Source organism: Nerophis ophidion, linkage group LG01 (genome assembly GCF_033978795.1).
Source record: "Nerophis ophidion isolate RoL-2023_Sa linkage group LG01, RoL_Noph_v1.0, whole genome shotgun sequence".
Taxonomy (NCBI): Eukaryota; Metazoa; Chordata; class Actinopteri; order Syngnathiformes; family Syngnathidae; genus Nerophis; species Nerophis ophidion.
Genome location: NC_084611.1, coordinates 14,535,082 through 14,549,217, shown reverse-complemented (window position 1 = coordinate 14,549,217; position 14,136 = coordinate 14,535,082). Strand labels below are relative to the sequence as shown.

At 36.2% G+C, this 14,136-nt stretch overlaps 1 protein-coding gene across 2 annotated transcripts in view; it reads right to left on the bottom strand.

Annotated features, from left to right (window-relative positions):
• The window catches only part of dph7 (diphthamide biosynthesis 7), a 28,672-nt gene extending 18,005 nt beyond the window's left edge, over positions 1–10,667 (bottom strand). For both annotated transcript variants that reach the window (XM_061896723.1, XM_061896731.1), the window contains exons 1-2: positions 10,590–10,667; positions 7,998–8,146 (exon numbers count right to left, since the gene is read on the bottom strand). In XM_061896723.1, the coding sequence (XP_061752707.1) occupies positions 7,998–8,129 (132 nt within the window). In that variant the 5' untranslated portion in view covers positions 8,130–8,146; positions 10,590–10,667. The remainder of the gene's footprint in view (positions 1–7,997; positions 8,147–10,589) is intronic.
• Between the last annotated feature and the right edge of the window lie 3,469 nt (positions 10,668–14,136).

Below are 14,136 nucleotides of genomic sequence, written 5' to 3'. Positions count from 1 at the left end.
AGAAGGATGTAGGTACCACATAAGTAGTAGTATTTGAAGTATTACTTGTGGTAGAATGTGATAGGTGCCACATAAGTAGTAGTAGTATTTACAATATTTCTTGTGGTAGAAAGATGTAGGTACCACATAAGTAGTAGTATTTGAAGTATTACTTGTGGTAGAATGTGATAGGTGCCACATAAGTAGTAGTAGTATTTACAGTATTTCTTGTGTTAGAAGGTGGTAGGTACCACATAAGTAGTAGTAGTATTTGAAGTATTACTTGTGGTAGAATGTGATAGTTGCCACATAAGTAGTAGTAGTATTTACAATATTTCTTGTGGTAGAAGGATGTAGGTACCACATAAGTAGTAGTATTTGAAGTATTACTTGTGGTAGAAGGTGGTAGGTGCCACATAAGTAGTAGTATATAAAAGTATTACTTGCGGTAGAAGGTAGTAGGTGCCACATTAGTAGTAGTAGTAGAAGTAGTAGTATTTTAAGTATTAGTTGTGGTAGAAGGTGGTAGGTGCCACATAAGTAGTAGTATATAAAAGTATTACTTGCGGTAGAAGGTAGTAGGTGCCACATTAGTAGTAGTAGTAGAAGTAGTAGTATTTTAAGTATTAGTTGTGGTAGAAGGTGGTAGGTGCCACATAAGTAGTAGTATTTGAAGTATTACTTGCTGTAGAAGAAGTGGGTGCCACATTAGTAGTAGTAATATTTTAAGTTTTTCTTGTGGTAGAAGCTTGTAGGTACCAAGTAAGTAGTAGTATTTGAAGTATTACTTGTGGTAGAAGGTGGTAGATGCCACATAAGTAGTAGTATTATTTAAAGTATTTCTTGTGGTAGAAGGTGTTAGGTACCACATAAGTAGTAGTAGTATTTGAAGTATTACTTGTGGTAGAATGTGATAGGTGCCACATAAGTAGTAGTAGTATTTACAGTATTTCTAGTGGTAGAAGGTGGTAGGTACCACATAAGTAGTAGTAGTATTTGAAGTATTACTTGTGGTAGAAGGTGGTAGGTGCCACATAAGTAGTAGTATATAAAAGTATTACTTTCGGTAGAATGTGGTAGGTGCCACATTAGTAGTAGAAGTAGTAGTAGTATTTTAAGTATTACTTGTGGTAGAAGGTGGTAGGTGCCACATAAGTAGTAGTATTTGAAGTATTACTTGCTGTAGAAGGAGTGGGTGCCACATTAGTAGTAGTAATATTTGAAGTTTTTCTTGTGGTAGAAGCTTGTAGGTACCACGTAAGTAGTAGTATTTGAAGTATTACTTGTGGTAGAAGGTGGTAGATGCCACAAAAGTAGTAGTAGTATTTAAAGTATTACTTGTGGTAGAATGTGATAGTTGCCACATAAGTAGTAGTAGTATTTACAATATTTCTTGTGGTAGAAGGATGTAGGTACCACATAAGTAGTAGTATTTGAAGTATTACTTGTGGTAGAATGTGATAGGTGCCACATAAGTAGTAGTAGTATTTACAATATTTCTTGTGGTAGAAAGATGTAGGTACCACATAAGTAGTAGTATTTGAAGTATTACTTGTGGTAGAATGTGATAGGTGCCACATAAGTAGTAGTAGTATTTACAGTATTTCTTGTGTTAGAAGGTGGTAGGTACCACATAAGTAGTAGTAGTATTTGAAGTATTACTTGTGGTAGAATGTGATAGTTGCCACATAAGTAGTAGTAGTATTTACAATATTTCTTGTGGTAGAAGGATGTAGGTGCCACATAAGTAGTTGTATATAAAAGTATTACTTGCGGTAGAAGGTAGTAGGTGCCACATTAGTAGTAGTAGTAGAAGTAGTAGTATTTTAAGTATTACTTGTGGTAGAATGTGATAGGTGCCACATAAGTAGTAGTAGCATTTACAGTATTTCTTGTGTTAGAAGGTGGTAGGTACCACATAAGTAGTAGTAGTATTTGAAGTATTACTTGTGGTAGAATGTGATAGTTGCCACATAAGTAGTAGTAGTATTTACAATATTTCTTGTGGTAGAAGGATGTAGGTACCACATAAGTAGTAGAATTTGAAGTATTACTTGTGGTAGAAGGTGGTAGGTGCCACATAAGTAGTAGTATATAAAAGTATTACTTGTGGTAGAAGGTGGTAGGTGCCACATTATTATTATTAGTAGTAGTAGTATTTTAAGTATTACTTGTGGTAGAAGGTGGTAGATGCCACATAAGTAGTAGTAGTATTTAAAGTATTTCTTGTGGTAGAAGGTGTTAGGTACCACATAAGTAGTAGTAGTATTTGAAGTATTACTTGTGGTAGAATGTGATAGGTGCCACATAAGTAGTAGTAATATTTACAGTATTTCTTGTGGTAGAAGGTGGTAGGTGCCACATAAGTAGTAGTATATAAAAGTATTACTTGTGGTAGAAGGTGGTAGGTGCCACATAAGTAGTAGTATATAAAAGTATTACTTGCGGTAGAAGGTGGTAGGTGCCACATTATTATTATTAGTAGTAGTAGTATTTTAAGTATTACTTGTGGTAGAAGGTGGTAGATGCCACATAAGTAGTAGTAGTATTTAAAGTATTTCTTGTGGTAGAAGGTGTTAGGTACCACATAAGTAGTAGTAGTATTTGAAGTATTACTTGTGGTAGAATGTGATAGGTGCCACATAAGTAGTAGTAGTATTTACAGTATTTCTTGTGGTAGAAGGTGGTAGGTACCACATAAGTAGTAGTATTTGAAGTATTACTTGTGGTAGAAGGTGGTAGGTGCCACATAAGTAGTAGTATATAAAAGTATTACTTGTGGTAGAAGGTGGTAGGTGCCACATAAGTAGTAGTATATAAAAGTATTACTTGCGGTAGAAGGTGGTAGGTGCCACATTAGTAGTAGTAGTAGAAGTAATAGTATTTTAAGTATTAGTTGTGGTAGAAGGTGGTAGGTGCCACATAAGTAGTAGTATTTGAAGTATTACTTGCTGTAGAAGAAGTGGGTGCCACATTAGTAGTAGTAATATTTTAAGTTTTTCTTGTGGTAGAAGCTTGTAGGTACCACGTAAGTAGTAGTATTTGAAGTATTACTTGTGGTAGAAGGTGGTAGATGCCACATAAGTAGTAGTAGTATTTAAAGTATTTCTTGTGGTAGAAGGTGTTAGGTGCCACATAAGTAGTAGTAATATTTAAAGTATTACTTGTGGTAGAAGGTGGTAGGTGCCACATAAGTAGTAGTATATAAAAGTATTACTTGCGGTAGAAGGTGGTAGGTGCCACATTATTATTATTAGTAGTAGTAGTATTTTAAGTATTACTTGTGGTAGAAGGTGGTAGATGCCACATAAGTAGTAGTAGTATTTAAAGTATTTCTTGTGGTAGAAGGTGTTAGGTACCACATAAGTAGTAGTAGTATTTGAAGTATTACTTGTGGTAGAATGTGATAGGTGCCACATAAGTAGTAGTAATATTTACAGTATTTCTTGTGGTAGAAGGTGGTAGGTGCCACATAAGTAGTAGTATATAAAAGTATTACTTGTGGTAGAAGGTGGTAGGTGCCACATAAGTAGTAGTATATAAAAGTATTACTTGCGGTAGAAGGTGGTAGGTGCCACATTATTATTATTAGTAGTAGTAGTATTTTAAGTATTACTTGTGGTAGAAGGTGGTAGATGCCACATAAGTAGTAGTAGTATTTAAAGTATTTCTTGTGGTAGAAGGTGTTAGGTACCACATAAGTAGTAGTAGTATTTGAAGTATTACTTGTGGTAGAATGTGATAGGTGCCACATAAGTAGTAGTAGTATTTACAGTATTTCTTGTGGTAGAAGGTGGTAGGTACCACATAAGTAGTAGTATTTGAAGTATTACTTGTGGTAGAAGGTGGTAGGTGCCACATAAGTAGTAGTATATAAAAGTATTACTTGTGGTAGAAGGTGGTAGGTGCCACATAAGTAGTAGTATATAAAAGTATTACTTGCGGTAGAAGGTGGTAGGTGCCACATTAGTAGTAGTAGTAGAAGTAATAGTATTTTAAGTATTAGTTGTGGTAGAAGGTGGTAGGTGCCACATAAGTAGTAGTATTTGAAGTATTACTTGCTGTAGAAGAAGTGGGTGCCACATTAGTAGTAGTAATATTTTAAGTTTTTCTTGTGGTAGAAGCTTGTAGGTACCACGTAAGTAGTAGTATTTGAAGTATTACTTGTGGTAGAAGGTGGTAGATGCCACATAAGTAGTAGTAGTATTTAAAGTATTTCTTGTGGTAGAAGGTGTTAGGTACCACATAAGTAGTAGTAGTATTTGAAGTATTACTTGTGGTAGAATGTGATAGGTGCCACATAAGTAGTAGTAGTATTTGAAGTTTTTCTTGTGGTAGAAGCTTGTAGGTACCAAGTAAGTAGTAGTATTTGAAGTATTACTTGTGGTAGAATGTGATAGGTGCCACAAAAGTAGTAGTAGTATTTAAAGTATTACTTGTGGTAGAATGTGATAGGTGCCACATAAGTAGTAGTAGTATTTACAATATTTCTTGTGGTAGAAAGATGTAGGTACCACATAAGTAGTAGTATTTGAAGTATTACTTGTGGTAGAATGTGATAGGCGCCACATAAGTAGTAGTAGTATTTACAGTATTTCTTGTGTTAGAAGGTGGTAGGTACCACATAAGTAGTAGTAGTATTTGAAGTATTACTTGTGGTAGAATGTGATAGTTGCCACATAAGTAGTAGTAGTATTTACAATATTTCTTGTGGTAGAAGGATGTAGGTACCACATAAGTAGTAGTATTTGAAGTATTACTTGTGGTAGAAGGTGGTAGGTGGCACATAAGTAGTTGTATATAAAAGTATTACTTGCGGTAGAAGGTGGTAGGTGCCACATTAGTAGTAGTAGTAGAAGTAGTAGTATTTGAAGTATTAGTTGTGGTAGAAGGTGGTAGGTGCCACATAAGTAGTAGTATTTGAAGTATTACTTGCTGTAGAAGAAGTGGGTGCCACATTAGTAGTAGTAATATTTTAAGTTTTTCTTGTGGTAGAAGCTTGTAAGTACCAAGTAAGTAGTAGTATTTGAAGTATTACTTGTGGTAGAAGGTGGTAGATGCCACATAAGTAGTAGTATTATTTAAAGTATTTATTGTGGTAGAAGGTGTTAGGTACCACATAAGTAGTAGTAGTATTTGAAGTATTACATGTGGTAGAATGTGATAGGTGCCACATAAGTAGTAGTAGTATTTACAGTATTTCTAGTGGTAGAAGGTGGTAGGTACCACATAAGTAGTAGTAGTATTTGAAGTATTACTTGTGGTAGAAGGTGGTAGGTGCCACATAAGTAGTAGTATATAAAAGTATTACTTGTATTACTTGCGGTAGAATGTGGTAGGTGCCACATTAGTAGTAGTAGTAGTAGTAGTATTTTAAGTATTACTTGTGGTAGAAGGTGGTAGGTGCCACATAAGTAGTAGTATTTGAAGTATTACTTGCTGTAGAAGGAGTGGGTGCCACATTAGTAGTAGTAATATTTGAAGTTTTTCTTGTGGTAGAAGCTTGTAGGTACCACGTAAGTAGTAGTATTTGAAGTATTACTTGTGGTAGAAGGTGGTAGATGCCACAAAAGTAGTAGTAGTATTTAAAGTATTACTTGTGGTAGAATGTGATAGTTGCCACATAAGTAGTAGTAGTCTTTACAATATTTCTTGTGGTAGAAGGATGTAGGTACCACATAAGTAGTAGTATTTGAAGTATTACTTGTGGTAGAATGTGATAGGTGCCACATAAGTAGTAGTATTTGAAGTATTACTTGTGGTAGAAGGTGGTAGATGCCACAAAAGTAGTAGTAGTATTCAAAGTATTACTTGTGGTAGAATGTGATAGTTGCCACATAAGTAGTAGTAGTATTTACAATATTTCTTGTGGTAGAAGGATGTAGGTACCACATAAGTAGTAGTATTTGAAGTATTACTTGTGGTAGAAGTTGGTAGGTGCCACATAAGTAGTAGTATATAAAAGTATTACTTGTGGTAGAAGGTGGTAGGTGCCACATAAGTAGTAGTATATAAAAGTATTACTTGCGGTAGAAGGTGGTAGGTGCCACATTAGTAGTAGTAGTAGAAGTAGTAGTATTTTAAGTATTAGTTGTGGTAGAAGGTGGTAGGTGCCACATAAGTAGTAGTATTTGAAGTATTTCTTGCTGTAGAAGAAGTGGGTGCCACATTAGTAGTAGTAATATTTTAAGTTTTTCTTGTGGTAGAAGCTTGTAGGTACCAAGTAAGTAGTAGTATTTGAAGTATTACTTGTGGTAGAAGGTGGTAGATGCCACATAAGTAGTAGTAGTATTTAAAGTATTTCTTGTGGTAGAAGGTGTTAGGTACCACATAAGTAGTAGTAGTATTTGAAGTATTACTTGTGGTAGAATGTGATAGGTGCCATATTAGTAGTAGTAGTATTTACAGTATTTCTTGTGGTAGAAGGTGGTAGATACCACATAAGTAGTAGAATTTGAAGTATTACTTGTGGTAGAAGGTGGTAGGTGCCACATAAGTAGTAGTATATAAAAGTACTACTTGCGGTAGAAGGTGGTAGGTGCCACATTATTATTATTATTAGTAGTAGTATTTCAAGTATTACTTGTGGTAGAAGGTGGTAGATGCCACATAGGTAGTAGTAGTATTTAAAGTATTTCTTGTGGTAGAAGGTGGTAGGTGCCACATAAGTAGTAGTATATAAAAGTATTACTTGCGGTAGAAGGTGGTAGGTGCCACATTATTATTATTAATAGTAGTAGTATTTTAAGTATTACTTGTGGTAGAAGGTGGTAGATGCCACATAAGTAGTAGTAGTATTTAAAGTATTTCTTGTGGTAGAAGGTGGTAGGTGCCACATAAGTAGTAGTATATAAAAGTATTACTTGTGGTAGAAGGTGGTAGGTGCCACATAAGTAGTAGTATATAAAAGTATTACTTGCGGTAGAAGGTGGTAGGTGCCACATTAGTAGTAGTAGTAGAAGTAATAGTATTTTAAGTATTAGTTGTGGTAGAAGGTGGTAGGTGCCACATAAGTAGTAGTATTTGACGTATTACTTGCTGTAGAAGAAGTGGGTGCCACATTAGTAGTAGTAATATTTTAAGTTTTTCTTGTGGTAGAAGCTTGTAGGTACCACGTAAGTAGTAGTATTTGAAGTATTACTTGTGGTAGAAGGTGGTAGATGCCACATAAGTAGTAGTAGTATTTAAAGTATTTATTGTGGTAGAAGGTGTTAGGTACCACATAAGTAGTAGTAGTATTTGAAGTATTACTTGTGGTAGAATGTGATAGGTGCCACATTAGTAGTAGTAGTATTTACAGTATTTCTTGTGGTAGAAGGTGGTAGATACCACATAAGTAGTAGAATTTGAAGTATTACTTGTGGTAGAAGGTGGTAGGTGCCACATAAGTAGTAGTATATAAAAGTATTACTTGCGGTAGAAGGTGGTAGGTGCCACATTATTAGTAGTATTTTAAGTATTACTTGTGGTAGAAGGTGTTAGGTACCACATAAGTAGTAGTAGTATTAGAAGTATTACTTGTGGTAGAATGTGATAGGTGCCACATAAGTAGTAGTAGTATTTAAAGTATTTATTGTGGTAGAAGGTGTTAGGTACCACATAAGTAGTAGTAGTATTTGAAGTATTACTTGTGGTAGAATGTGATAGTTGCCACATAAGTAGTAGTAGTATTTACAATATTTCTTGTGGTAGAAGGATGTAGGTACCACATAAGTAGTAGTATTTGAAGTATTACTTGTGGTAGAAGGTGGTAGGTGCCACATTAGTAGTAGTATATAAAAGTATTACTTGTGGTAGAAGGTGGTAGGTGCCACATTAGTAGTAGTATATAAAAGTATTACTTGCAGTAGAAGGTGGTAGGTGCCACATTAGTAGTAGTAGTAGTAGTAGTAGTATTTGAAGTATTACTTACGGTAGAAGGTGGTAGGTGCCACATAAGTAGTAGTATTTGAAGTATTACTTGCGGTAGAAGTTAGTAGGTGCCACATTAATAGTAGTAGTAGTATTTGAAGTATTACTTGCGGTAGTAGTTGGTAGGTGCCACAGGCCAGGATGTGGTGGTAGGAGTACACAGGACACCATTCTACTGTGTCAGCGTTGAACTCCGTGTCCAAAACTTGCAAAGTACGAATTCCTGATCCTCTCTGCATCCTCTCTCTCTCACTTGCTGCAAAACATGACAACAACATGTACTGCAACATGTACTGCAACATGTACTGCAACATATAATACCACATGTACTTCCACAAGTACTACAACATGTACTTCAACATGTAATACCACATGTACAGCAACATGTACTTCAACATGTACTACATGTACTGTAACATGTACTGCAACATGTACATGATTACACGTGTCTTACTATGATGCACGTGTCCTACTATGATATATGATTACATGTGTACTTCCATGAATACTACACAAATACCACTATGATACACAAGTATGACTAGGATACATGAGTAAATGTGTACTACTACGATACCCGAATACTACTATGATACACGAGTACTATCATGATACATGATTACATGAGTACTACTATGATAATTGATTACACGTGTACTAATATGATACACGTATACTACTATAATATACAAGTACTATGAAACATCATTACAAAAGTTCTACTATGATACACCAGTACTACTACGATACATGATTGCACGTGTACTACTATGATTACACACTTACTACTATGATACATGATTACAAGTCTACTACAATGAATACACGTGCACTACTATGATACATGACTACTATGATACACGAGTACTACTATGATGTACGAGTACTACTATGATACACGTGTAGTACTATGATACATGAATACTAGTATGATACATGATTAGTACTTTGATACACGAGTACTACTATGATACGCGAGTACTACTATGGTACACAAGTACTACTATGATACACATGTACTAATATGATACACAAGTATTACTATGATACAAGAGTACTACTACAATACACTAGTAATACTATGATACACGAGTAGTATTATGATACACGTTTACTACTATGATATACAAGTACTACTATGATACACGTGTACTACTTTGATACATGAGTATTACTATGATACACAAGTAGTACTATGATAGACGAGTAGTAATATGATACACGAATACTACTATGATACACAAGTAGTACTATGATAGATGAGTAGTACTATGATACACGAGTACTACTATAATACATGAGTACTACTTTGACACACAAGTACTATACGATACACAAGTATTACTTTGATACACAATTACTACTATGATACACAAGTACTACTATGATACATGAGTACTACTTTGATACACGAGTACTACTATGATACACAAGTAGTACTATGATACATGAGTACTACTACGTTACACTAGTACTACTATGATACACAAGTAGTACTATGATACACGAGTACTACTATGATACAGGAGTAGTACTATGATACACGAGTAGTACAATGATACGGGAGTACTACTATGATACACAAGTACTACTATGATACACGAGTAGTACTATGATACACAAGTACTACTATGATACAGGAGTATTACTATGATACACGAGTAGTACTATGACACAGGTGTACTACTATGATACATGAGTAGTACTATGATACACGAGTTGTACTATGATACACAAGTAGTACTATGATACTGGAGTACGACTATGATACACGAGTAGTACTATGATACAGGAGTAGTACTATGATACACGAGTAATACTATGATACACTAGTACTACTATGATACAGGAGTAGTACTTTGATACACAAGTACTACTATGATACACAAATAGTACTACTACGATACAGGAGTACTACTATGATACAGAAGTAGTACTATGATACAGGAGTAGTACTATGATACAGGAGTACTACTGATACACGAGTAGTACTATGATACAAGACTAGTACTATGATACAGGAGTACTACTATGATACAGGAGAAGTACTCTGATACAGGAGTACTACTATGATACAGGAGTACTACGATGATACAGGAGTAGTACTATGATACAGGAGTAGTACTCTGATACAGGAGTAGTACTCTGATACAGGAGTAGTAGTATGATACAGGAGTACTACTATGATACAGGAGTACTACTATGATACAGGAGTACTACTATGATACAGGAGTAGTCCTCTGATACAGGAGTACTACTATGATACAGGAGTAGTACTATGATACAGGAGTAGTACTCTGATACAGGAGTACTACTATGATACAGGAGTAGAACTATGATACAGGAGTAGTACTCTGATACAGGAGTACTACTATGATACAGGAGTACTACTATGATACAGGAGTAGTACTATGATACAGGAGTAGTACTGATACAGGAGTACTACTATGATTACATGATATTTGTTTAGTTATTAAATAATTCTACAGACAGCACTGCTGGCTTGAAGGCTACAGTTAGCTTAGTCTTGTATTTACTACTTGTGTACTTAAAGAACGCACATACACACACGGGAGCTATAAAGTAACGCAGGAGTTATAAAATACATGTTTATACAAAAGTGTGTTTTTTAATCCAAACACGTCACTTAGAGTAAAAAGAGCGAAAATAAGTGTGTGTGAGGCGATAAACAAACTCACGTTGCTTTGCAGACCTTCTTCTTTTACAGCTGCTGTGCTGAGAATCCACATGTCTGCGACTCTACCGCCACCTGCTGCTCGGACACATACACTGCAACTAATATGAAGAGACGCTAATATAAAGGGTTCTTTTTGATCAGGGGTCTCGAACTCATTTTACTTGGGGGGCCACTGAATGCAGAGTCCGGGTGAGGCTGAGCTGCAAGAAAAGATTTATTTAAAAAAATATATTTTAAAATGTCTTTATTTTCATTTTCAACACGAAATAAAATCAAAATATAAATGAACAAGCCCTGCGATGAGGTCGCGACTTGTCCAGGGTGTACTCCGCCTTCCGCCTGAATGCAGCTGAGATAGGCTCCAGCGACCCCCCAGCTACCCCGAACGGGACAAGTAGTAGGAAATGGATGGATGGATAATAATGAACAAAATGAGAATTAAGAAATGTGAGGCCATGCAAATTAAATAATGAAAAAAAACAAATAATGGTTTGAATTGGTCTTGGTTATCGGGGACTGTTATTACTGACGGAGAGGTGCAACTGGAGCCAGGCACGTTAGAGAACCCTCGTCTCCATGGCAACGTCTCTGTCGCTTTCACTCATTTGCCGCTTTTCCACTAATGCAGGGGTAGGCAGTCCAGAACGTTGAAAGAGTCATTTTGGACCCAAATAACAAAAATTGTCTCCGTCTGGAGCATACTTGCCAACCCTCTTGGATTTTCCGTGAGACTCCCGAAAACCTCCCGGGGCAAATTTTCTCCCGAAATTCAGGCGGAGCTGGAGGCCACGCCCCCTCCAGCTCCATGCGGACCTGATCTAGGACAGCCTGTTTTCACGTCCGCTTTCCCACAATATAAACAGCGTGCCTGCCCAATAACGTTATAAGTGTAGAATGATCGAGGGCGAGTTCTTGGTTTCTTATGTGGGTTTATTGTTAGGCAGTTTCATTAACATCCTCCCAGCGCGGTAACAACACACAACAACAGCAGTCAAATTTTCATGTACCATAAAGAAATTTGTCTATGTATGTATATATATATATTAAGCTTCATCAACACATTTCCAACTTGGAAGCAGAGAGTTGAATAGAATTTAGAGTAGTCAGTGTGCAGCATTTGCAGAGTCATTTCTATGGTTGAATTGCATCGAATCGTGAAAAGATGTTTATCATTTAAAGATATTCATTTTATTGCGACAACCAGGCCGGAATTGAATTGATTAGCATGCACGTTAACTATTTAGCGAGATAATCAGCACATGACGAATAGTTATTTTTACGCCCTCAATTGTTTTGTCGTGTCACTTTAAGAGTCGAATATTTACAAGCAAAGGTTTTTTTCCATCAAGTTCAGCCGTGTGACTCTGGAGAAGAGTAGACAAGGTGAGCTCTGCTCATATCAATGTGAGTGACAGCTCCCTCTGGTGGCAGGAGTGATATTTCACGCAGAAATTATTGCCTTCGATGATTAATGCTAGTGTTAGTATTTTTTTTATATAGAAAACCCCAATCAAAACATTGCTCTTTGAAGAGTAATCATTGTAGTACATGTTGTAGTATTGATACACGTCAAAGCCAAATATCACATCCATATTTGGAACAAAAAAAAAGTCAAAATATTCTTTAGAAATATTTTAGAACGCATGAATCCAAAGTCCTTTATTCAAGTAAATATTCTTACAGAGAGTTGCAAACAGGCACAAAAACAACAACGTGTTTGTCTTAAGACACATTTTCTTGACATTTCACTTACATTCAGAATGCTGGGAAGACTCAGCAGTAATAAAGCAGTAATAGAGCAGTAATAAAGCGGTAATAGAGCAGTCGGAAAGCAGTAATTAGACTATAACAGAGCAGTAGAAAAGCAGTAATACAGCAGCAATAGAGCAGTGGTTAGGGTGTAATAAAGCAGTACTTAGTGTACTAGAGCAGTTACAAAGCAGTAATTAGGGTGTAATAGAGCAGTAACAGCACAATATGTCTGTTTTCTAGCTGTCACATGAGCAAATATAAGACAACTTGAATGATCAACGTTGCGTTTATAATACATTTATTACAAAGGAATAGTTCTATAACAACCCAAACACACAACGGCCAATAGAATACATCTTCCCGACATATACTGTATACTGTAAGTGTACTGTACTGTGTATTGTAAATCTACTGAACTGTATACAGTATATGCACTGCACTCTATACTGTAAACCAGGGGTGCCCATTACGTCGATCGCGAGCTACCAGTCGACCGCGGGGGGTGTGTCAGTCGATCTCCAGCCAGGCTTTTAAAAAAAATAGACCTAAAAATTAGTGATCATCAATCTTCACCAAGACGTCACTTAAATGACATTCACGGTACCGGAGGGTCTTGTGAGATGACGCTGGCTGCTGCAAGATCATTATTATGAAAATATGACCGAGAGGAAGGCGAGAAACACTTTTTATTTCAACAGACTCTCGCGCCGTACCTTCCGTCAAAACTCTAAAGGCCGACTGCACATTTCCTATCTTCACAATAAAAGCCCTGCTTCATGCTGCCTGCGCTAACTAAATACAGAGTCTCGGAAAACTGCCGTGCACAAGTGATCCCTCAGAAAGCTGGCGTGCACATCGATTGTGCACGCCAGCTTTCCGAGACTCTTATTTTGTTAGCGCAGGCAGCATGAAGCAGGGCTTTTATTGTGAAGATAGGAAATGTGCAGTCGGCCTTTAGAGTTTTGACGGAAGGGACGGCGCGAAAGTCTGTTGAAATAAAAAGTGTTTCTCGCCTTCCTCTCTGTCATTTTTTCATAATAATGAACTGGCAGCAGCCAGCGTCATCTCACAAGACCCTCGGGTGCCGTGAATGTCAATCAAGCAAGCTACGGATTTTGCCGCCAATGTTTTTCTTGTAAAGTGTATGGAAGCTGGATGAATTAGATGCCAAAAACCAACCACTTTCATGTGGTATTGTACAGAAAGGACAACTTTTTTTCTCCTCCATTTGAAAATGTGGGCGTTATCCTCATTACTGTCTGATTCCAATCAATGCAAGTCATCAGAATCAGGTAATACACCAACTTATATTCTTGTCTTCATGAAAGAAAGACATCTATATGTGTTACACATGCTTGTATTATCATTAAACACATTTAACTTGTTTACAAAAATGTCTCTTTCATAAATAAATAAATATAAATGATATATATAAATGAGGTAGATCCCCTCGAGTTGGTCAATTGAAAAGTAGCTCGCCTGCAGAAAAAGTGTGGCCACCCCTGCCGTAAACAGTATATGTACTGGACTGTATTCTGTAATTGTAATGTACTGTATACAGTATATGTACTGTACTGTATACTGTAAATGTATTGTATACTGTAAACATACTGTCCTATATACTGTAAATGTACATAACTGTATACAATATATGGACTAGACAGTATACTGTAAACATACTGTCCTGTATACTGTAAATATACTTAACTGTATACTGTACATGTACTAAATAAATAGTTTATATTGCTAGAGTCATAGATAATACACATACTTTCTTTCTGTTATTTGTTGTAAAC